The sequence below is a fragment of the Teleopsis dalmanni genome, chromosome 1 (assembly GCF_002237135.1).
Source record: "Teleopsis dalmanni isolate 2A chromosome 1, ASM223713v2, whole genome shotgun sequence".
Taxonomy (NCBI): Eukaryota; Metazoa; Arthropoda; class Insecta; order Diptera; family Diopsidae; genus Teleopsis; species Teleopsis dalmanni.
Genome location: NC_051846.1, coordinates 94629589 through 94652731, shown reverse-complemented (window position 1 = coordinate 94652731; position 23143 = coordinate 94629589). Strand labels below are relative to the sequence as shown.

The 23143-nt window shown below is 29.3% G+C and overlaps 1 protein-coding gene across 1 annotated transcript; it reads right to left on the bottom strand.

The window, feature by feature from the left end:
• Positions 1-1144: 1144 nt before the first annotated feature.
• Positions 1145-21656, bottom strand: LOC119688812. The gene is made up of 5 exons (XM_038103479.1): positions 21461-21656; positions 21075-21398; positions 13179-13346; positions 12200-12841; positions 1145-1164 (listed from the first exon to the last, which is right to left on the bottom strand). The coding sequence occupies exons 1-5, from the start codon at positions 21654-21656 to the stop codon at positions 1145-1147; spliced, it is 1350 nt and encodes a 449-aa protein (XP_037959407.1).
• Between the last annotated feature and the right edge of the window lie 1487 nt (positions 21657-23143).

Here is a 23143-nt window from a genome sequence, read left to right as displayed (position 1 = left end):
GTGGATTAAAAACTAACAAATATCCCAAAAAAGGGAGAAAAGAAAACCTTGATAAACCTTGATAAAAAGTGTTATTCGGAAAGTGATCAAAGTGCTATTTGAATAAAACATTTGGTGGATTATAAAGTGAATAACAAAGTGGTGAAAAATTAAAAGTAACCCAAAAAATTTTTAAATCACAAAAAGCCAAATTCAATAATAAAGAATCGCGCGGTCACAAGCACTAATTTCAAGACATTAAAATAATTTAATAAGAAAGTGACTTTATATAATCAGCCGCTTCGAATAAATTATTTATCTGCTGCCAACTGGAGCCGAAGAAAAGGATTCCTGGACAGCATAGAACCCAACCATCAACTACCAAGTATCCTCATAAAAGAGGAGAAGAAATTTAAAAAAATATATATAATAATAAAAACAATAAATAATAATAATAATACATAACTCAGGATGGGAGAAATCATAAGCGACGAGGATGCCCGCAGGATTCAACTGTTGATACAGGAATCAACCGATCGGGAGAATCGAAATTTGGACGATGATCACAAAGCCGTCCTGGAGCAATTACGAAAGCGATCAGCAGCCGCTAAGGTAGATCGACATTTGAAAAATCAAATTTTGAACGAAGAACGCGAAGCCATCCTAGAGCAACTACGAAAGCGATCAGCAGCCGCTAAGGTAGATCGACATTTGAAAAATCAAATTTTGAACGAAGATCGCGAAGCCATCCTGGAGCAACTACGGAAGCGGTCAGCAGCCGCTAAGGCAGATCGACATTTGGAAAATGTCTATGGTCCCAGAACTGGCCCGGACGCTCGCTGAAACCAGCCATTGGCTCCGAGTGTCACAAGGTTTTTTTGAAGCCTTCTCAAACCGAAGTTGTCCAAACCAATAAATGGAAAAACTAAAATTAATAATTAAAAAAATAATATAAAAAACATACTGTATAATAAAAACGGAAAGTGTCTACAACAACTGATGTGCATCACAAAGAAATCGAATTCAACAACAAATAGAATAATAACACCACAGATGGGCTACAGGTGAAAACTATAAGGCCTTACAACAACCCAACATCATCACCCTCAACATCACCATTTGCCACATTTCTTAACGAATTGGTGGAGGTATTTTTCTTTTTATATTACCAATAACCAAATTTCCCTATTATTAAAAAAAAAAAAAAACAACAAGTTTTTTTAAAAGTTTTAAGAAATTAACATATCTAAATAAATTTCTTTCCAGTATTAATAATATTAATGTTACAGAAAATATATTTTTTGTTTTTTTTTTTTTTGCAAGAAATTAATAATTTTTAATAATACCCTAGTACATTTAGATTAATAAAATATTATAAAAAATATAATAATCATACAAATAAATTAGAGTTTCAAATTAAATTTTTGAAATTTTCAATATACATTTTAAAATAATTATATGTATAAAGTATTACAAAAAATTTTATTATCGATGTTTAATACCTACAAATACAATATATATATTTCATAATTGATAAACATTTTTCTATAGATATTAAATTTTGTAGCAATTTTCCCTAATAATAAGGAAAAACGGTTTAAAACTATAATAAATTTTTTAAAACTTAACATAAAAATACATAAGTCTAAAGTTTTGAGGAAATATATCTAATAGATTTTAAGCAATGAATAAATTCAATTCATTGAAGTAATATTATTTTTTTAAATTAATCCACTTTTTAGTGATAGAAAATTATAAAAATACAACATTACAAATAATTTATTAATTATAAAAATTGTTAATAAAAGGAAGAATATTGTTTATAGAAGTTATAGATTTATTATTTAGCAATTATAAACTATAATTTAGCTATTATAATTATACCTCATAATAAGTATGAAAATTAAAAGTAATATTACACAAGTAAAGATGAACTTGGGTACTTCAATAATAGTTTACACTTATATTATATAAAAAGAAATAAAACGTAATATAAATATTTTAATTTCCCACTAAAAACATATTCGTGTTGTTATTTAAACATATATATATATTAGATTTTCCTAAAAGGAAAACCTGAACACAATTTAATAATATTAAATAAAAATATGTATTACACTACTAAATATGTTATACACATATTTGATATTAGTTTCATATCACCCTACGTGACTAATTTTTGCATAAATTATGTAAAAATTCCAAAATAAAATTCTAATAGAAGTCAAAATTGAATTAAACTTTGAAAATAAATATTGAATGGCAAATATAATACAAGTATAATAATCTCTTAGTTTAGATTAACCACTATGAAGAAAATTAGAAATTAAAAATAACAATAAACATTTTATAACATTGTTTTGATAATAATAAAATAAAGAAGAAAAATAATATAATAATTAATAATATATTATTATAATATATACAAAATAAATATATTTAAATAAAAGCAGAATTTTAATAACATAACTGAACTAATTATTATTAATAAAAAATTTCAACAAAATTAAAATCAAAAAATAAGTATATATACGATATAAAAGAAATAATATGATGAAAAATAAAGATCTTAAACGAAAACCCATGACAACGACTGACGTTTACCGACTTTCCCCAACGACCCAAAATTAAATAAATTAAATAATATTCCGGGGCAAAACAAGCCTGGAAAGCCAGCCGATGACAATACCGGAAAAAGGTAAAAATAAATAAAAATAAAAGGAAAAATATCGATATAAAAATATATAAAAGAAATATATATATATATATATAAAGGTATCCACCTTGGGATAAAGAATATCCTAAGGCGCCAGCCGAAGAATTTACCGGCAATATAAGAAAATAGTTATATAAATTACATAAAGATACCTCCTTGGGATAAAAAAATCCTAAGACGCCAGCCAAAGAAATTACCGGCAACATATTCAATGAAAATTTTAAAATAAACATTGATAAATATATTACCTTGGAAAAAACCCTAAAGCTGAGCCGAAGCAACTATCGGCAATATATAAATCATGAATCAATTCCAATATTATTTTGCATGTGAAGAATGAGGCTCCTTAGTAGCTTTATTAAAATAAAGAGGAAAAGGGGATACATTTAGTATCAGCCACTTCATTGTATTATAAAAAGAAAGCGGGAATTCGAACAATTGTTGAAACTCCTATATGGAGTAAACAATGTTCATATCTAACTTTCGTGGAGGATTTCATAACAATAATATATTAAACCCTAATGGACAGAATAAAAACAAGTTAGAAAATGTATTATTTTAGCTAGACCCACAGCTACTGAAGACTTTTCTGCTACCGTCAAACTGTCTCTATAATAATTAAAGTATCCAAGAGTAAATGAATAAATTAAAAATTCCAATATTTCTAATAATAAATATTCCCTATTTAAATTACCGAGTTATAAACGAACTTGACGATCAATGACTATGACCAATGACTTCATATAACAAGAAAAAATACAAAAAAACAAAAAGATATGTATATATAAAAAAGATAATAATTAAGTAAAACAATTAATTAAGCAGTAAATACAATACAATGAATAAATCCTTTTAATTTATTTTAAAGGAATTAGTTTATAAGGTTATCATTTTGTTACACATATGATAGCATCTATATTTGACTTCATAAAATATTCGATATATATAAAATAATATTTATAACATACACATAAAATAAAATAGAATATGGGTCATTCTTTTACAAACCGGACGGATTTTGGCAAAAAATGACCTCATCACCTCCGATTTGGCTGAAATTTTTTTTATGAGCTCCTTTCATAAAATAAGAAGACCCGTATCTCGGGAAAGAATTTTGTAATTTTTTTCCTAGGAGATATGGACCCATGGGGTTTTGAGAATTGGCATTGTAGACACATTTTCAAATGGCTATATCTCAAGTTCTATAAAAGGTAGAAACTTGAAATTTATTGCGTTTTAAAGATAATTGGTTGAGCTTTTAAGAAATTGTTTAAACAATTAAGATTGTTTATATTTAAGTACTAATATTAACCGTTAAATTTCAAAAAAAAAGATATCTCAAAAGGGTACACAACATTTTTCATTTTTTATATTTTATTTAGATTCAATTTTAGATTTTACTAAGAAATAAAAATTTTCATGATAGCATCGATTTTTATAAATTTTTTAAATTTTTTTTTTCTCATAAAACACATCAAACACATGCGTGCTATATTTACATTGAATGAATTTTCAAAAAATATACTACAAATATTCTTATATAATATTTTTGATTTCAATTAGTAATAAAATTGTACATAAAACTCAAAAATTTCAGGACGATATTGTCGTTGGAACTACTTTTAAAAAATTTATTTATCCTTCACATCACTCCAAACACATACACACGATTTTTCAGTAAAAAAAAAACAGAGGAATACGTCACACAAATTTTTCATTTTTACTTTTAATTCCGATTAAACAATAAATTCTTCTTCGAAAATAAATATTTCCAGTGTGATATTGCTTCCAGAAGTAATTTAAAAAAATTTATTTATCAGGTGTCCTTCATGTTACTCATACGCACCATAATACCCTTGAATCAATTTTCCAAGAAAAGTGACACAATATTCACATTTTAAATTAGTTCCGCATCATCTCTATTTTTAAATTATGAATTTTAACATAATTAAACCGTTTTATGAACTTTTTCTTATATTGATGAGTTTAAAAATTAATTAGTTCCACACTAGCTGAACTACCTGTATAACTGCAGCACATAATTACACAGTTGAAAAAATTCTTTAAGCAGGTACGAATTGTTATAGGAAATAAACTGTAAACAATTCTATATGGAGATAAACTGTAAAGAACTATAAACAAAATATTTTTTTTAAGTTTTTGTATTGATTTTATTAATAATCATTTCATTATTGATACATAATCTGTAATGTCTGCAGAAGAAAATATTTTTGCCATTAATATCGTTTTCGAATTAGGAATAAAGCAGTGATATTTTAATGTGCCTTTAACTGATGTAGCTGCTTCGAAACGGTGTTTAATCTTATTTTCTTCAGCTTCATAGTCTTTTGATGTTGAGAAATGGCACACAACATTTGGTAAACATTCGTTAGCCCAGTTAAAAAATTCCTTTGGTGTTTGAATTGGATTATGTATTCGTTGAAGACTAGCTCTTGCAGCATTCCTCTTTAAGGTACCAGCTAAGCATCGTTTTCTAACGATGGGTGGCTTTTTGGATTTGGGTCTTCTAAGATTCCTTTTTCTGAAGCAAGTTTTTTAGCTACAGTAATCATATGCTTTGTAGCGTTTGGAAAGTGAGTTGTGAAAAAAACTCACTTTCGAAAAGACCAATTATGTACCACACTCAATATTTTTATTTTCATCGTCCTATCTGCTGAGCCATTGAATTTTTCCTGTAGATTTTTTAAAATTGATGCAAGGTCATCTTCTTCATCGCTATCCTTTATTTTTTCATTTTTATATTCCTGTTGTTTAAGTTTTCTCGATGTAATTGGGGTATTGCTTATTAGAGAGAGTGCTTTATTTAATGGACTAACAACACTTTTTCTGACTTCAGTTTCGTATGTAGCCGAACTGCTATTACTTGATGGTTGAATATTTTCCTCGCTCGATGACTGGCTGCTGTTTTCCGATATAGCTCCTTCATTGTTCTTATTTTTTTTGGCTCTCATCGCCAGTCTCATTCGGCAACTGTTACATATTTTTTTCCCCATATTTTTTTCGGTCCTAGGCATCCGCAACATACGCAGGATACTATCTGAAACTTGCCTTACATTGGCCTTTCTTGGATGTATTTTTAACTTCAGCGGATTGAAACATTTTAAGTTATTGAATTGCCGTAGATGCAATTTATTTTTTTCAACTTTTGCCATTATTTAAATGTTCTTACTTGTTTGTTCGCTTTCAAAACAGAAACTGAAAATTTATCCGACTTACTTAACATTTTATACCAAATTTGATACTGGATCTTTTAAAGATAGGAGTACCTAGACACTCCATTTCAAATTGTTTACAGTTCTTACCTGCTTAAAGAACTGTAGCAGAATAACACTCACCATAGAAGGTGGGTGTACTTATGTGCTTCAGTTATTCAGGTAGTTCAGCTAGTGTGGAACTAATTAATTTTTAAACTGATCAATATAAGAAAAAGTTCATAAAACGGTTTAATTATGTTAAAATTTATAATTTAAAAATAGAGATGATGCGGAACTAATTTAAAATGTGAATATTGTGTCACTTTTCTTGGAAAATTGATTCAAGGGTATTATGGTGCGTATGAGTAACATGAAGGACACCTGATAAATTAATTTTTTTTAAATTACTTCTGGAAGCAATAACACACTGGAAATATTTATTTTCGAAGAAGAATTTATTGTCTAATCGGAATTAAAAGTAAAAATGAAAAATTTGTGTGACGTATTCCACTGTTTTTTTTTTACTGAAAAATCGTGTGTATGTGTTTGGAGTGATGTGAAGGATAAATAAATTTTTTAAAAGTAGTTCCAACGACAATATCGTCCTGAAATTTTTGAGTTTTATGTACAATTTTATTACTAATTGAAATCAAAAATATTATATAAGAATATTTGTAGTATATTTTTTGAAAATTCATTCAATGTAAATATAGCACGCATGTGTTTGATGTGTTTTATGAGAAAAAAAAAATTTAAAAAATTTATAAAAATCGATGCTATCATGAAAATTTTTATTTCTTAGTAAAATTTAAAACTGAATCTAAATAAAATATAAAAAATGAAAAATGTTGTGTACCCTTTTGAGATATCTTTTTTTTTGAAATTTAACGGTTAATATTAGTACTTAAATATAAACAATCTTAATTGTTTAAACAATTTCTTAAAAGCTCAACCAATTATCTTTAAAACGCAATAAATTTCAAGTTTCTACCTTTTATAGAACTTGAGATATAGCCATTTGAAAATGTGTCTACAATGCCAATTCTCAAAACCCCATGGGTCCATATCTCCTAGGAAAAAAATTACAAAATTCTTTCCCGAGATACGGGTCTTCTTATTTTATGAAAGGAGCTCATAAAAAAAATTTCAGCCAAATCGGAGGTGATGAGGTCAAAAAGGTGTCCGGTTTGTAAAAGAATGACCCATATACGAAAACATATAAACATATAAAAAACAAATTATTTATTACATTATTAAAACTTCCTGAACCTAATACAGCAAAGACATATATTGGTGACACTACATTCTCAAGAATCCCATTATAACTAATAAAAATATCTTAATTAGAATAATTATGCGATACAAATAAATACTATATATTTTATATTTGACCATAAATTTAAGCGCATTCTTGAATACACAACTTCCCACACGAATAAAACTAAGAAATCATTTACATATAGTCAATCACACAATAAAACTGAAAAATGTATAACCAACAGACATAACAACATATTATTTTAACATACTAAAAGAAAATAAAATATAAAAAAACACACCAATTGGCGAGGCCCCAATTCTTAAGAAAGAGGGGGGCACTGATATGAAACAATAATTTTTTTTTATTTAAATTAATTAATGTTTAAATTAACTAATGTTAGTAACAAATATATATAATATGAATCTGACAGAGATTCCGAAAATTATTTAATGAAGTATTTTTAAAAGCTAATTTAAAATTATATAAAAATTAATATATTTCTTTTTCTTCACTTAATTCACAGAACTGTAACGTTTATTAAATTTTTAACTTCCAATTATAGCACATAAATACTTAAATCTTAGTTTGTCATTTTGAAGAAAACATAGTAACGAACCACTTAGATATTGTGCCTAATAAACGGAGCTTAACGATCCGTTTATAAATTTCTTTCATAGTACTAGTTATCATTTACTAATAAACAAATCTTTGTCAAATTTTAAAATAGATATAATAACTACGACTGACCGAATATATGGTCAAATATTTAAATATCTTTACCATAAAAAAATTATAAGCTTACTAAACATTTTAAAAAACAAATGATTGTAACTACTAATTAAGTTTTAGTAGTTACCAACTCATTAATATTTAAAGCTCTATTCAGTATGAAAAAATGATTCAAAATTTTACAAAACTCAGATTTAATAGTAATACATATTACATATCTAAATTAAACGAAAAACAATTGTAATTAATAATCATGTAAAGATGAACCATCCAAAATTTTAAGATAATAAAATATATTGTAAATCATAATGAAGAATTTAAACTTGAAAAACCGAAACATAATTTCAAGATCAACGCAACGCTTTATTACCTCAGCAGCAACACTCTTGGAAACAATCATCATCATCGTGCACGACAGTCATAAACTGAGCAGACGCATAAAACAGTCCAGACGTAAACAAATTTTTCAAAACCTAGACGTAAACAAAATTCTTCAAAACACACAAACGTAAACAACCCGATGAAACCATTGCAAAAATCAACCACCAAATAAATCAGCAAGCAACTTCAAAAAGGAAAAAACAATAGACAGCCACCGCATAAGAGCAGCTACTTTATCTCATCTAAAGAAACGGGACGTTTCTCTTTAAGAAAGAGGGGTGTTATCGCATGCTCCCACTTTGTAGGGTTAAGTATAAAACAGAAAGTTATTTTGTAAGAGAAAATATAGAGAACAAGTAGAATTTAAATTACGATCTGAGCAAGCTTTGAGTAAAAAGCTTTATTTGTAAGCTCAGATCATTTGAATATAAAAGCAAGAGCATCGCTCACTTTGTTGGATTTTGTCGGCTAAGCGTTTTAAAGTAAATATTGTAATATGTAGAACGTTGAAGTTTTCATTTTTAGTTTTAAGTTAGTTTTAAGTTTTCATTCTTTTGTACGGTTTTAAGAGGGTTAGAAACGAATTCTACCCATTAATAAATATATCTTTTTTAAAACATATAACCGAACACGAATGAAATAATTGGCGCCCGAGCAGAACATTGAAGTTTTCATTTTTAGTTTTAAGTTAGTTTTAAGTTTTCATTCTTTTGTACGGTTTTAAGAGGGTTAGAAGCGAATTCTACCCATTAATAAATATATCTTTTTTAAAACACATAACCGAACTCGAATGAAATAATTTACATATATAATATTACATACCTTGTTTGATTAAAAAATTTGATAAAATTAATTTAAAAATAAATTAACTTGGGTCTGCACTGCCAATAGTATTATTTGATATACATATTTAGGAAATTTACTGTCAAAATAGTTAGCGTCAAATTTTTATTAAACTTGCTGTATTCAAGATATTATTTAAATAAAAAACTAGAATTTTTTCTACGACCATTGATATATAGGTCGTGTGCAAGTTAGGCTTAGGACGTGTGCGAGTCAGGCTAAGTTGATGCTAAACCAAATGGGAGATTTTTTGGGATTTTTTGCACTGCACACATTTAGCCATTTATCAACACGTTCGACACATCACTACATAAGTTACTCATAAGAAAAATTTTATGAGCAATGAGTGCAACAGGGCGCATAATTTTGGTTCTCTGTTTTGATTTCTTGACAAAAAATTTGATTGCACTGCGCTATATTTAAAAAACAATTACCGCGCAAATGATTGTTAAAAAGTAGTAAAACTAATTTGCGCCCAATATTAGAAAAAGTATAAAGCAAAAAATTATCAAAGTGATTTAATTATAAATTTTTTTCAAATAATAATAAAGTAAGTAAATAATAACAATTATGATTTAAAAATACTAGTGTATATAATTAATAAATTAATGTTTTGTAGATGGCGTGGCATTGTGTTAGTATATTTTCGTATTCGTGTATTAATATTCAGTACTGTGCAAATAATAATAAGAAATACCATCAGTATCGTTGTTTTATGTTTTACAACTACTGTATTTAAGTATTTTAAAATGCTACATTTTTAATATTTATGTTTATTATAAACATGTTTATTCTATATTTTCTTATTTATCTAACTATAACCGTTTGAGTATTGTATGAATTGTATCAAGTGTATTTTATAATAAAAATTAAATTTATATATAAATAAATGAGTTAACTGTATATTTTTTAAATACATAAAAGATAACGAAAAAATTTTATATGAGTTATACGAAACTTAGATGTGTCTCTAAAAAAAGAATACTAATATATTTTATTTCATGTTGTTTGAATTTATTTGCTATAAAAGAATATTGGAATGTTTTCAAAAATAAATTTTTTAAAAACATCAAAAAAGTTAGAAGTAATTAATTTACAACACAACTTTTGGTATAAGTATTAAGAAAATTTCCCCAAAACTAATAATACATAAAATAAAAAAAAATATAACATTTAATTAATTACCTCAATATGTTTATTAATAATACTCACCACAAAAATTAACGATGTGCGCGCACAGCCCTGCGCAACAACGATATATTCGGTACTGACTACAAAATTCGTTTTACGAAATCATAAAATGAAATTTTGTAGGCAGAAATTGAACAACGCTCGTTGACGTGCGTGCGCACCCTCACGCATCAACTATCTATTCGGTACTGTCTACAAAATTCGGTTTACGAATTAATAAGAATGAAAATTTCTTAGTCAATGCTCTACTTTAAAAATGCATTCACCACAATGGAGTGACCGTGCAAGCAATAAAATTAGTATTTATTGCGTTTGTTTAAAAATTTATATAATTTCGAAATAATTTTCTACAATTTCTAACGAAAACCAATATATATTAAATAAATTTTGGAATATTATATTTCTTGAAGTGAACAATGCTATATACTCAGTTATTTATTTCTGAAAATAAGTAAAATAAATTATAATATGACTTTTGATATGTCTAACACTGAATTACTATTATAAAAATTAATGATTTCTATTTTTCTGTATACAATTTATTTGCATAGATATGTGAATTTAATGCTGCATGCATTAGTATATAAAGTGTATATATTAATGTCATATAACCTTAAATTTCATTATATAATATACCCAATTTACAAATATTTAAACTCCAAAAAGATATTTAAATGAAAAACATTATAACCATGATATTATACTGAATTCAATTTCAAAAGATATTTTTTCGATTTCAAGCTAAAATAGATTTTAATTGCTTTCAACTTTTATATGAAACCCTTCTGAACTATTTTCCGCACATCAAAAATATATAAATAGCTAAGAAAATTGTATAAATAATTGTGTAACATACTCAATTACAATCAAAAAAACTTTTTGCATAATTATATGTTATTGTAAATAAATCCATTTAATTTAATAATATTCAAAGTATATGTAATGTATGCTTATATTCATTTATGAATATTTAATACTTCGTTCAATTATGTATGTGACTGACACATAGATGGCGGCACAAATACTAAATATATATTTTTTTTCGAAAGTGACAACCTTTTTAGGCTTACTGTCAAAATCATATGTTAATCCGACCATTTGTTTACAAATTACAGTGATCAATTACCTTATATGTGATCTACCTCTGCTGCGGTCATTATACGGCGTGAAATGGAGTATTCGCATTTGTGGTCTATCGTCCGGCATTCTCATGACGTGTCCTAACCATCTTAAGCGTTGTGACTTTGCGAACTTCACCACATCTTCACCATCACAAAGTTGTAGTAGCTTAGCATTCGTACGCCGACGAAATTCTTCTTGATTCAGGCGAATGGGACCATAAATCTTTCTCAGCACCTTTCTTTCGAATGTTCTAATTTGGTTTTCATCTGCTATCGTTAGAGTCCTCGTTTCGGCCCCGTAGCATAATACCGGGCGGACGATTGCCACTTCTGGTCACGATTTTAGATTTGAAGATTTTCGCGTGTCCGTAATAACTTCTGTTTGCTACTACAATTCTGTCTTGTATACTAACACTGATTTCATTGTTTTTATTAATAAGGACACCTAAGTATTTGGTGCTTTCAACTTCTTCAAACGTGAACTCACCAACTTGAAGAGGCTCTAAAACTCAGATGTGCATGTTTCTTCCAATCCTCATATATTTTGTTTTGTTCTCATTAATGTTTAGCCCAACTATCTTAGCTCTGAGTTGTAAGTCGACGAACTTTTCTTTCATATAGTAAAGTGATCTGCTTAAGATAGCTATGTCATCTGCGTAGGCAATGGTCGGTGATGTTTTGTTGAATATGTTCCCTGTTGCTACCAGTGACTTAATAGCATCGTGAAGGACTAGGTTGAAAATGGTAGTTGAAAGAGAGTCACCTTGCTTCACTCCACTTTTAAATTCGAAGGCATCTGTTAGACTGTCTTGCACTATCACTTTTCCAGTCGTATTGCACAGTGTAATCATTATTAGTTTTATGAGCTTCTGATTGATCCCGAGTGACTGTAAAGCTTTCTGTATCATTTTTCTATCAATGCTGTCAAATGCTTGATTGAAGTCGATGAAAAGCATATGCACTAATGCATTGAACTCAAAACTCATTTCCAGGTTATGTTTAAGCAGGAATATTTGATCGGTCGTTGAACGATTCGGTCTGAAGCCCCCTTGGTATTCACCTAATATTTCCTCCGCTGCATTCTTTAGTCGCTTGTTTAAAATGCATGTAAAAATTTTGTAACATGTGCTTAACAACGTTATGCCTCGGTAGTTATTACAATCTAGTTTGTCACCTTCCTTGTGCAGTGGTACTACTACGCTAGTGAGCCACGCTTCCAGCAGACTTTCTTCAGCCCAGACACGCTTGATTAATGTAAACAGCTCCATTTTTGAGCTTTCTCCGCAATGTTTAATGAGCTCTGCTGATATACTATCTTCACCAGGTGATTTTCCGTTTTTCATTTGCTTTATTGCGTCTGTAAATTCGTCAAGAGTGGATTCAGGTTCTTGTTCTGTACTTGAAGCTAAGTCTGTTTAGGATAGGTTATTACTTTCCGAACCAATGTAGAAAAGTTCTTGAAAATGTTCCTGTCATCTTTTGATAATGCCCTCTTTTTCTACTAGTAGTTCCCCATCTTTGTCTTTACACATGTTGATTCGTGCTTGTCTCGTCAAAGTCTGCATAAAAGGTCTCTTTAGCGATATCATCTGCATCTTCTGTTGGAGCATAGGCATTTATCAGTGTAAATTTGCTAAACATTCCTTTAAGGGAGATTACACATATTCTGTCATTTATTGATCTGAAGCCCAAAAACGATTTTTCCACTCGCTTGTTAAGCAGAAAACCAGTCCCAGACCTACCAGACCTTTCAGCGTCACCACTAAAACGGAATTTTGTATCATTGCATTCAATTTCACCACATCCTTGCCATCGTACTTCTTGAACCGCTAGCACATCAACTTTGGACTTTTCCATTTGCTTAATTGTTTCTTGTAGTGCTACTGCTAGTATCCGATTTTCTTTTTCTTCTGTTCAAGTGTTTTGAGATACACGGGACAGTTTTTGTCAAGCACTGCATGATTTTCGTCAAGGCCCAAGCCTAGCTTCTTATTTGCACGTATACAATTTATTCATTTATTAACCGGCTCCTCATTGCAATCGCGAGTACGATGTCTTTGATGGTATTAACGGTAACATTCGTCGAACCTGCAATAAGGCGCTCTATGTTTGAAGCCCTGGCACTTGTAACATATCATTAAATCCGTTCCATCGTCAATTTTACACTTTTCCCAGCCAATGTTTAGCTTTTCTGCTTCCATAGCTTTTGTAAAAGTATTCGAGTCCGTTTCAAATATTGCGTTGTAGAATATTTTACTCTCTCGTTTTATTTCATAAAGTTTTGCTAGTTTTAGTTCACAATCAGAGAGGCACTGATTTTGTTTTCGCAATTTTTCGATATGTTCCTGTTCGTTATATTTAAAACTGATTCTAGAGATAGTAAATCGTGGATTAATAGAGTTTGGGACTTTTACTTCATAATTCTCGCTCATAGCGCCTTCTAGATTTTATTTTTGCACGCTCGGAATCACTTTCTGCCTCTATAACAATGATGCCGTTCTTTCTTTCGTAGATATTAGCGATTTTCAAATTTTCCGGGTTTATCTTATTGTTTAGGTCTTGCTTTGTTTTTGCAATATTTTGTTTGGATTTAGGCGTTTGCTCACACCGATGATGATTCAAAGAGCTGTTTGGACATGTTTACGCGCAAAAAGTCGGAGTTTTTGAGTCGGTACATCAGGATGGATGAAACATGGATTCACCATTTCACTCCAGAGTCAAATCGGCAGTCCGCTGAGTGGCATGCAGCCGGTGAAAGCCGCCCAAAGCGACCAAAGACGCAGCAGTTGGCTGTCAAGGTTATGACGTCTGTATTTTGGGATGCGCATGGAATAATATTCATCGACTATCTCCAGAAGGGGAAGACCATCAACAGCGACTATTATATAGCGTTATTGGAGCGTTTCAAAGACGAAGAAAACAGTTTTGTTCCACCAAGACAATGCACCGTGTCACAAGTTGATGAAAACGATGACAAAATTGAACGAATTGAGCTACGAATTGCTGCCGCACCCACCGTATTCTACAGATCTGGCCCTCAGCGACTACTGGCTCTTCGCAGACCTCAAAAAGATGCTTCGTGGTAAGAGATTTGGCTCAAATGATGAAGTAATCGCCGAAACTAACGTCTATTTTGAAGGCAAAGAAAAATCGTTTTACAAAGGCGGTATCGAAAGATTGCAAAAGCGTTGGAATGATTGTATCTCCCTAAAAGGGGACTAAGTTGATGAATAAAAACGAATTTTGGCAAAAAAATGTGTTTTAATTAGTTAGTCACACACATTATTGAACGAAGTGTTATATATCTGATTAAATAAAATCTTGTACAGTAAGTAGTTGAAAAGAAGTTATGCAGCAGCCCTGAAAGAGCATGAAAGAGCGTAAAAGTGGCATAGGTGTGGTGTAATCACACTTATTTAATACGTGTGACAAAATTGTTATAAAAAATGAATTTTCTTAAGTAATTTCTCTTAGTTTTGATCGAGGTAGGCGGAGTTTCCATTCTATAAAAGATATTCTCTGGTTGACTCTATCTTCACGCATATACTGCAAAAATTATTTAAGAAATAAGTAAGTATTAAGGTTATTTGTAACTTTGTTCATTTATTTACTTGTATATAAATATGTAATTACAATTGTATAACGTTAAATAACATATTACTTGGATTTAGTTAATATTGATCAAATATACTGTTTATATTAATAATATTTTAAATATATTAAACATATAGTCACATTTTGCCTTTGTTTTAAAGCAAGTGGTTTTAAATTGTTTGAAAAATATTTAAAATTTTGTTTGAAAAAATTATTATTGTAACGTTACTTTGTTTTATCATGCTATGAAATATATTTGCTTGCTTTGGCATTTTAATAATTGTTTTTAGTATTACTAATTATTTTAATTATTGTTTCTTACTTATTATATATAATTAACTAGTTTATATTTCTCTTTTGTTGGTTTTGATAAAATTCTTTTCTAGGCAGTTGTCGTTATTCAATTGTCTAGTTAGAATATGATTTTAAAAAATTTTTGCAAAATATTTATATAAAATTTTTCTTTCATGTGTATATAATTAATTATATTATATGCGTATATATATTTTTTATATGTTTACACATTCGGATTTTAGATTGCATTCTTAAATCTAGACACTGTTTAGTGAAGACAATTATATTTTCATTTTAAATTTTAAAACTAAAAATAAACAGGTCTTTATTATAAAAATATTTCAAATAATACAAATAATGTTTATTTAAGAATCATGGTTTTTAAACTTTGATACTTGTCATAAATTTTCGTACTGCTAATCAGTTATTTACGATTTACTAAGTTTTTAATTCATAAGTTAAAAAATTTCATAAATTTTCATTTTGAAATCTAATACATATACTTATTTAAAAATATAAGTTTATTATGAGCACTTGTTTTATTTGAACGCTAATTTATCCATTTTTCGACTTCGCCTTACTGTATTTGAGAAAAGTCCTTGTATGAAGTTTTAACCTATTATATCAACAATAAGCACTTGATTAGAAATTTAATGGTAGGTTAAACAAGACGAACTGACTGCTGAACATAGATATATGTATTCCAAACTACTTATATTTATGTATTATATTTATGTAATTATATCTAAGCGTATTAATCAAATGATTGGTATTAGTTTCTTAACTAACAAAATTGATGATACTATTAGAATTTTTTAAAGAATTAAATTTTTAAATAAGCATATTAGTTACTTATGTCAACTGTAATACAAAATAATACAAAGTTATTGATTACTAAAATACTTTTTAAATATTAGAAACAATGATCATCTTTGCATTGACACATTAAATCAATTAAACTGTAATCTTTTATTCTGAAATATGTAATATCAATATTGTAGTGAAATTTATTTATTTAATTTATGTCAATAGTTATCAATTTTTAGTCTTTACAATTAATAACTATTAATTTAAGTAACTATTATATATAATAATTATTTTTTTAATATTAAGTTTGTTATAAAAATTATTTATATTACATTACATGGCAAATGTATATACATACATATGTTTGAGTTAGATACATTTCACTCCCAACAGGAAGTATGTGCATATTTCATCATTAAACACAACGAAAGTATAGTGAATCCAACTCTATTCAACGCAGTTTAATCATATTACGTGTCAATGCAAAATTAATCGTTGCTTTCAAAATTTATAATATACTGTGGCTATTAAAATAAGTATACATAAAAATAGAAACAGTTAAAATATAATTTGAGCGCACAATAGATCTTTTAGGTTCATTCACTCAAACGCATAAGTACATATATAATATAATGGGCAATAAAGCAATGCGCAAGCGACGACATCGATCGCTGACAGCGAACGATGCTGTGTAAGTGGCACTTTATATTGAAACTAGAAGAACTACTCTGATTGGATAATCCAATCAGCATAACAACTCGGTACACCACTGAACTACGTCTTCGTTGTTATATCGATTTCAAACTATAAACACATCTTCGTCTTGCTAATTGTTTTCTATTCTTTATTTCTAATTTATTTTCCTTTAATTTAAAATTAATTAATGTAAAATTTGAATTATTATTGAAAGAGTAAAATAAAAGCTTTTGTATTTAAAAATATAAATAGTTCGTTTTTTAAAAATATATTTACATAATAGAGGTATTCAGGTAATAGATTAGTTGCTTAGTAAATAATTACAACAAAAATTTGCATACAAAATTGAAACTAAGCAGAGAATCTATTATTTCGGAGATTCTCAGATTAGTGAAAATTTGATTAGTAGTGCTGCCAGTGCCAAATGTCTATGAGCATAGGGTGTCTCAAAAAGAAAATGCAAAAATAATAACATAAATTATTAAATAAAATTTAGTAAAACTATAATTTTTAAAGGGATAAAATATAATTAAAAAGTATAAAATTGAATATTCTACTTGTTGATATATGACACGTTTTCAATTTTAGTTATATGATAAATTATATGATATGATAAGATGAATTATATAATAAAATTAAATGATATTAAAATTTACGAATATTTGAGTATTTCATTGTTAACATATGTTTCGCTTCTGCTGTTAATACGAGTGCCACCAAGTCATTTGCATACAACAAACTAATCAGATTACGCATTTTGGGTCGTTCAAGCAACAGATTAATATCAAAATTTTAATTTTTTTGTATATGAAGTTTTTTAATCAACTAAGCAACTAATCTGTTGCCTGAATACTCCTAATATAAATATAAAGCTCATAGCCTATTAGTTATTAATAAAAATATAATTTGAAACTGATTCAGATGCAAAAACAAAATTAAGTTCAATAAATTCTAATGTGATAATATGTACACAGCAGAAAAAGTCTGTGGTCATCTACAAAATTTTTCTTAAATTTCGCATAATTTTTTTAATTTTTACTCAAATTGATTTATTTTAACTAAAGAAATAACAATGACGTTCAAACATAAAAACTTGAGTTATTCTTAAAATAAAACTAAAAGCTTTTTTATGCAAAAGCAACAATTTTAAAAGCACAAAAAGTCTTAATGTTTACATTTACCGTTAGTTTAACTTCGCTTGCAAGCATAAATGTGTTATTAAATGATATTTAATTATGAGTTGACTTCCTAAAGACTCCTAGAATTAATAATTTAAAAGTATTTGTTTATATAAACAATAAATTTTTACAATGGAAAATAAAAGACGTTAATTTAGTATTAGTGAGCGATGAATAACTGTTAAATTTTGAAAACATGATATAAGCTAACGAAAAATTGTTGAACATGTACATAGACGTGTAATTACATTTCTAAACGTCGAACTGGTCATCCCTCAATTCTGTCAGATAGTGCAAGACGTGGCATAATCAACCAAGTGAAATTAAACAAAATATTTCCTGATACTGTGCAGAAAATTTTGAAGAAAAGCATATATACCCATGTTGCAAAAAAGAAGCCATGCAAGTCCAGACATATTGGAATATGATGATTAAGCTTTGCAAGAAAGCATGTAAATAAAGCAATGAATTTATGAAAATGAGTTATTGTCTCTGATGAGAGTTAATTTTGCATATTTGGAATCAAAGGTAGAAAATTTGTATGAAGAAAATCATGTACAGCCTATGTTAAACAAAAGTTAATTTCAACTATGAAACATGGTGGTGAAGGCGTGATAGTTTGGGGTGTATATTAAGTAATGGTGCTGGCAAACTAAATTTTATCCAAGATGTAATGGATAAATATAGCTCTCTAAATATTCTTAAAACAAATTTGAAAGAAATTGACACAATGTTAGGACTTGAGGCAACCTTTTTTTTTCAGCAGGACAACGACTCTAAGCATACAGAAGCGATTGTACAGATTTGGCAGCTATACTATGCTCTCAGGCAACTTCAAACATTACAAGAATCACCAGACCTTAGTCCCATAGATAATCTGTGGGTACATTTGGAAAACAAGATTCGCCAGCGCACGATTTTAAGCAAGGATATGTTAAGAAACGTCATCAGGGAAGAATAGCAAAAAATTAACGCACAGGATACTGCAAAGTTGGTTAATTATTGCAAAAATGCCTAAAAGAGGTTTTTAAACGACAGGTTATCCCACAGGCTATTAAATTTAGGATTTTTGTGAATCTTAATTGTTTTAATTCAAATAATAAGAAGTGATCAGTCTACGACTGATCTAGATTTTAAAATTGTTGCTTTTGCATATAAATGCACTTTATTTGAAATTAATAAGTTGATCGTCAAAATAGTAAAAAGCGTTGTCGACAATTTTTTTTTTAAGTTTAAAAACAATTATAAATTTAATAAGTGAATTTTAATAATTTCAATTAGTTGAAATTAATTTTCAGTTTAGTAATTCAAAAATTTAAAATGTTTACAGTGGTCAAAAAAAGTATGCGTCATTAACTAAATTTTTGTAAAATGTAATAACAACAAAACTTAACAGAAAAATGAAAAAATAATTATGCAGTTTTCAACTTTTGTATTTATTTTATTTGTTTGGATGCGATGGCAAGATAATTGTGTATACAAAACAAAATACGGAGCTGGAAGAACTCAATACAGGTTTTGCTTACAAAAACTGCAGTCCTTTGCATTAATGACGAATATTTTTTTTGCTTTATTATTGGTGTTCCGTAATAGAATTACTTTTTTTGTTATTTTAATTTTAAATTTTTGGAGTAAAAACAATTAAAACAAATAAAATAAATACAAACGTTGAAAACTGCATTATTATTTTTTCGTTTTTTTTTTTCGTTTTGTTGTTATTATAACATTTTACAAAAATTTAGTTAATAAAGAATATTTTTTTTGACCGCTGTATAAGTGAATTTGAGCAAATATCAAGTATAACATCGATGAACAGTAGACTGCAGTATATATCGCTACCCGCCTTTTCAGATATATATGTGCCTATATTATTTAGCAATTTTACATCATGTTTTGTCTTGCCTAGATTTTGATGTGAGATCAGCAGTTGCTCGATCGTTTGGAAACCTTTAAATTGCGTTTGAAATTATTCATACTGCTAAGTGACGAACTTGCTACTTCTATAGGCCTTTTTGATGCTGTCAACTGTTTTGCTTCTTTGTGTTGTATTAGTGGTATCTCATCATCTTCACTACTGTTGCTTTCAAAAAAAGTGGAACCAAATTATGTAAGGCACGTCTGAAAATACCCAATGCTGTTTTGACATCGACCACACTTACCATTCTGTCACTACCCTTATATATGTTGGTTACTCGATCCAATGACCACTGAAGAGGCGGTAAATTTTCATCCTTCATGATAACTAAGGTTATCATTTTTTCTAACTTTTATTGCAAGTTATTACATTGTTCTCGCCATCTATGTCGGTATTGTAGCTCCGTTAGATATTCAGAGTTCCACAGTCTCCAAAATTCATGTTTTATGTGGGACACCAATTTCCATCTTGTTAATAATGATGTTTTTAAATTTGGTGAGCTGGTATTTGCTGGTGCTGTGAGAGATTCACCTGGCGGAAGTGCTTCAAAGTCATTTGGATCATTCGACATTGAAGTGATCGGTGCAGAATTTAACATCGACTGAATTTCAATAATAACTGTTTCTAACTCTTCGTACGTTAACGATTCCGTGGCAACGCTTCGCACAAGCAGATGCTTCGCCGATTTCACTACTGCTTCTCAGAGCTCTCCGAAGTGAGGCGTACGAGGAGGAATGAAGTTGAATTTAATACTTCTTTTGCTGCATGCTCTTTCAATTACTTCTCCTGATTTTTTTGAGTAAATTAGTTCTATTAGTCCATTCAGTTTATTATTGGCTCCAACAAAATTAGTTGCATTGTCACAAAACATATTTTGGCAGTGTCCACGCCACGCAACGAAACGTTTAACTGACCCAATAAATGCGTCGGAAGTTAGGTCACTTACCAGCTCCAAATATACTGCCTTGGTGGCAAAACAGTAGAAAACCGCAATATATGATTTGTGCGGTCGCTTTCCTCTCACTTTGTAGTGTACCAAAATTGGTCCGCAAAAATCGACTCCCTTGATAAGAAATGGTCTACTTGGTTGGACTCGTCTTATGGAAGGTTTCCCATGATTTGATTGAAAGTTACAGGTTTACACCTTATCTTACCTTTAATCGGCCAAAATTTTTGTCGTGTCGCCAATAATGCTTGACCACCGCAATGCTTGTTTTCTTCTTGAATTTTCTTCATTAATAGCTTAAATGTGCAGTCATTGTATGGGAGGAGCATTTGATGTTTAGCATTATATGTTAGATTTGATGCGTCTAATCTTCCTCCGACCCGAACGATATCATATTCATCTAGAAATGGCGTCAATGCAGCTAATAAGCTAGATGCTTTCACCAGTTTGCGATGCTTTAAATCAGTTACCTCTTCCTTGAATTCAGCAGCCTGATTGGACTTCACGATGTACCTAACTGAATTTTCTAACTCTTCCGGATGTAATTCATTTGTATGATTATTAAATTGAAGACGCTTAATACGCTTGTTGAACCGTAGAACATAACCAACAATGTGAACCAGTGTGTTAAAAGAATTTCTGTGGTTTGCCTTGTATATTCAGTATCATCTTTGGCTGCTTTTAGCATTAGTTCCTGCGAAATTTTCTTCAACTCGGCACACTCTGGCAGATTGTATAGCGTTTTATTAAATTCTTCTGGCCACATGTCTTCAGGACCATGTAGAAACATAGGACCATAGAACCATAAATTATGAGTTTGTAATTGAGATGGTTTGATGTTGCGTGATAAAGCATCTGCTGGGTTTAGTCTTGAACTTACATGACGCCATTGACTTGATGCGGATTAGTCTTGAATTACCGCAGTCCTGTTTGCTACTAATTGTTAATTTTTTGCTGGCAATAAATTAATCCAGTAGAGTACAATTTCAGAATCAGTCCAGTAATTTGATTCTGTCTTATAATTTAAATCGCTCTTTACCCTTTTTCATAATATTGCTTCTAGAAGAGCTTTTTGATTGGGACGATACTAAAAATATGCCTATTTGTCTGAAAATGACGAAGTGACCTTAACTCGTTGCAGAAATGAATCCATCTGGTATGTACTTCGTTCGACACAACTTCGTCCCATGATAAGTTGAGTTGCCACAGATCTTGAATTAGTTATTTTCGCTGTTACTAACACTGGACCCAGAATGCCAAGGGTGTTGAATGTTTTGCGGTTGCATTTTTTGTACTTGCATTGTGTTTGCGTTCCTTACATTTTATGTTGTATTTATATTTACATATAAATTTTAAGTACCTAGAATAACATGTGCTGCTCCCTTTTATTAATTAATATGAAACCCAATAACGACTTTTGTTAACCTTGTAACGAAAGTACTGCTCTTCAGACAGTTGTTTCTTATTTTTAAACTCTCTCTTACTTTTCAAGTCCCATGAAGCAACTCGCGTTTGTCTAGCTCAAAATAAATGTTTTTCTTGCTTAAAATTATATTTCGATTATTTTAAAGTGATGAATTAACATATTATAAATAAATGTTCTTTTAGCTTAAGATTATATTACTATTATTTGAAATTATTAATTAGTGAATGATAATTAAACACAAAAACTCTTGCATTTTCAAAGGGGATTAAATATTTTTGCTAAACTATTAGTTATCGATCGTTTTGTTATTCGCTTAGATGGAGTTAAATTAATTTTTATGCTGAATTTGTCACACTTTGGTTGCCACGATTATTCTAATATTTTAACTGATGCTTGTTCTTCATTGCTGAAATCTAAGTCTATCTTTTGGTCCCATTTTGCTATGTCTTGAAGTAGCTAAGGATTATTAGCATACCATTTTCATAATTTAAACCAGCTGATTCCAATAAATCGTGCAGTTGACGTTGTATCTCCGAAGCTGTGTCAAGACTATCTGATCCACTAAGAAAATCGTCAACACAAAAATCATTTATAATTGCTAAGGCTCCAAATGGGTATTTAGTAGATTCGTCTTTCGCTAGTTGCTGCAAACACTTCGTAACCAGATATGGTGCCGACCTTGTGCCATAATTTACCGTATTTAATTGGTGAAAGTGCAATGGGTCATTAGGCAATTTTCTCAACGCACTGATTTGCTATTTTTGATCATTTGGATGTACAAGAACTTGTCTATACATCTTTTCAATATCTGTGAAAAATGCAAACCTTGGGCATCTGAAACAAAGTAAAAT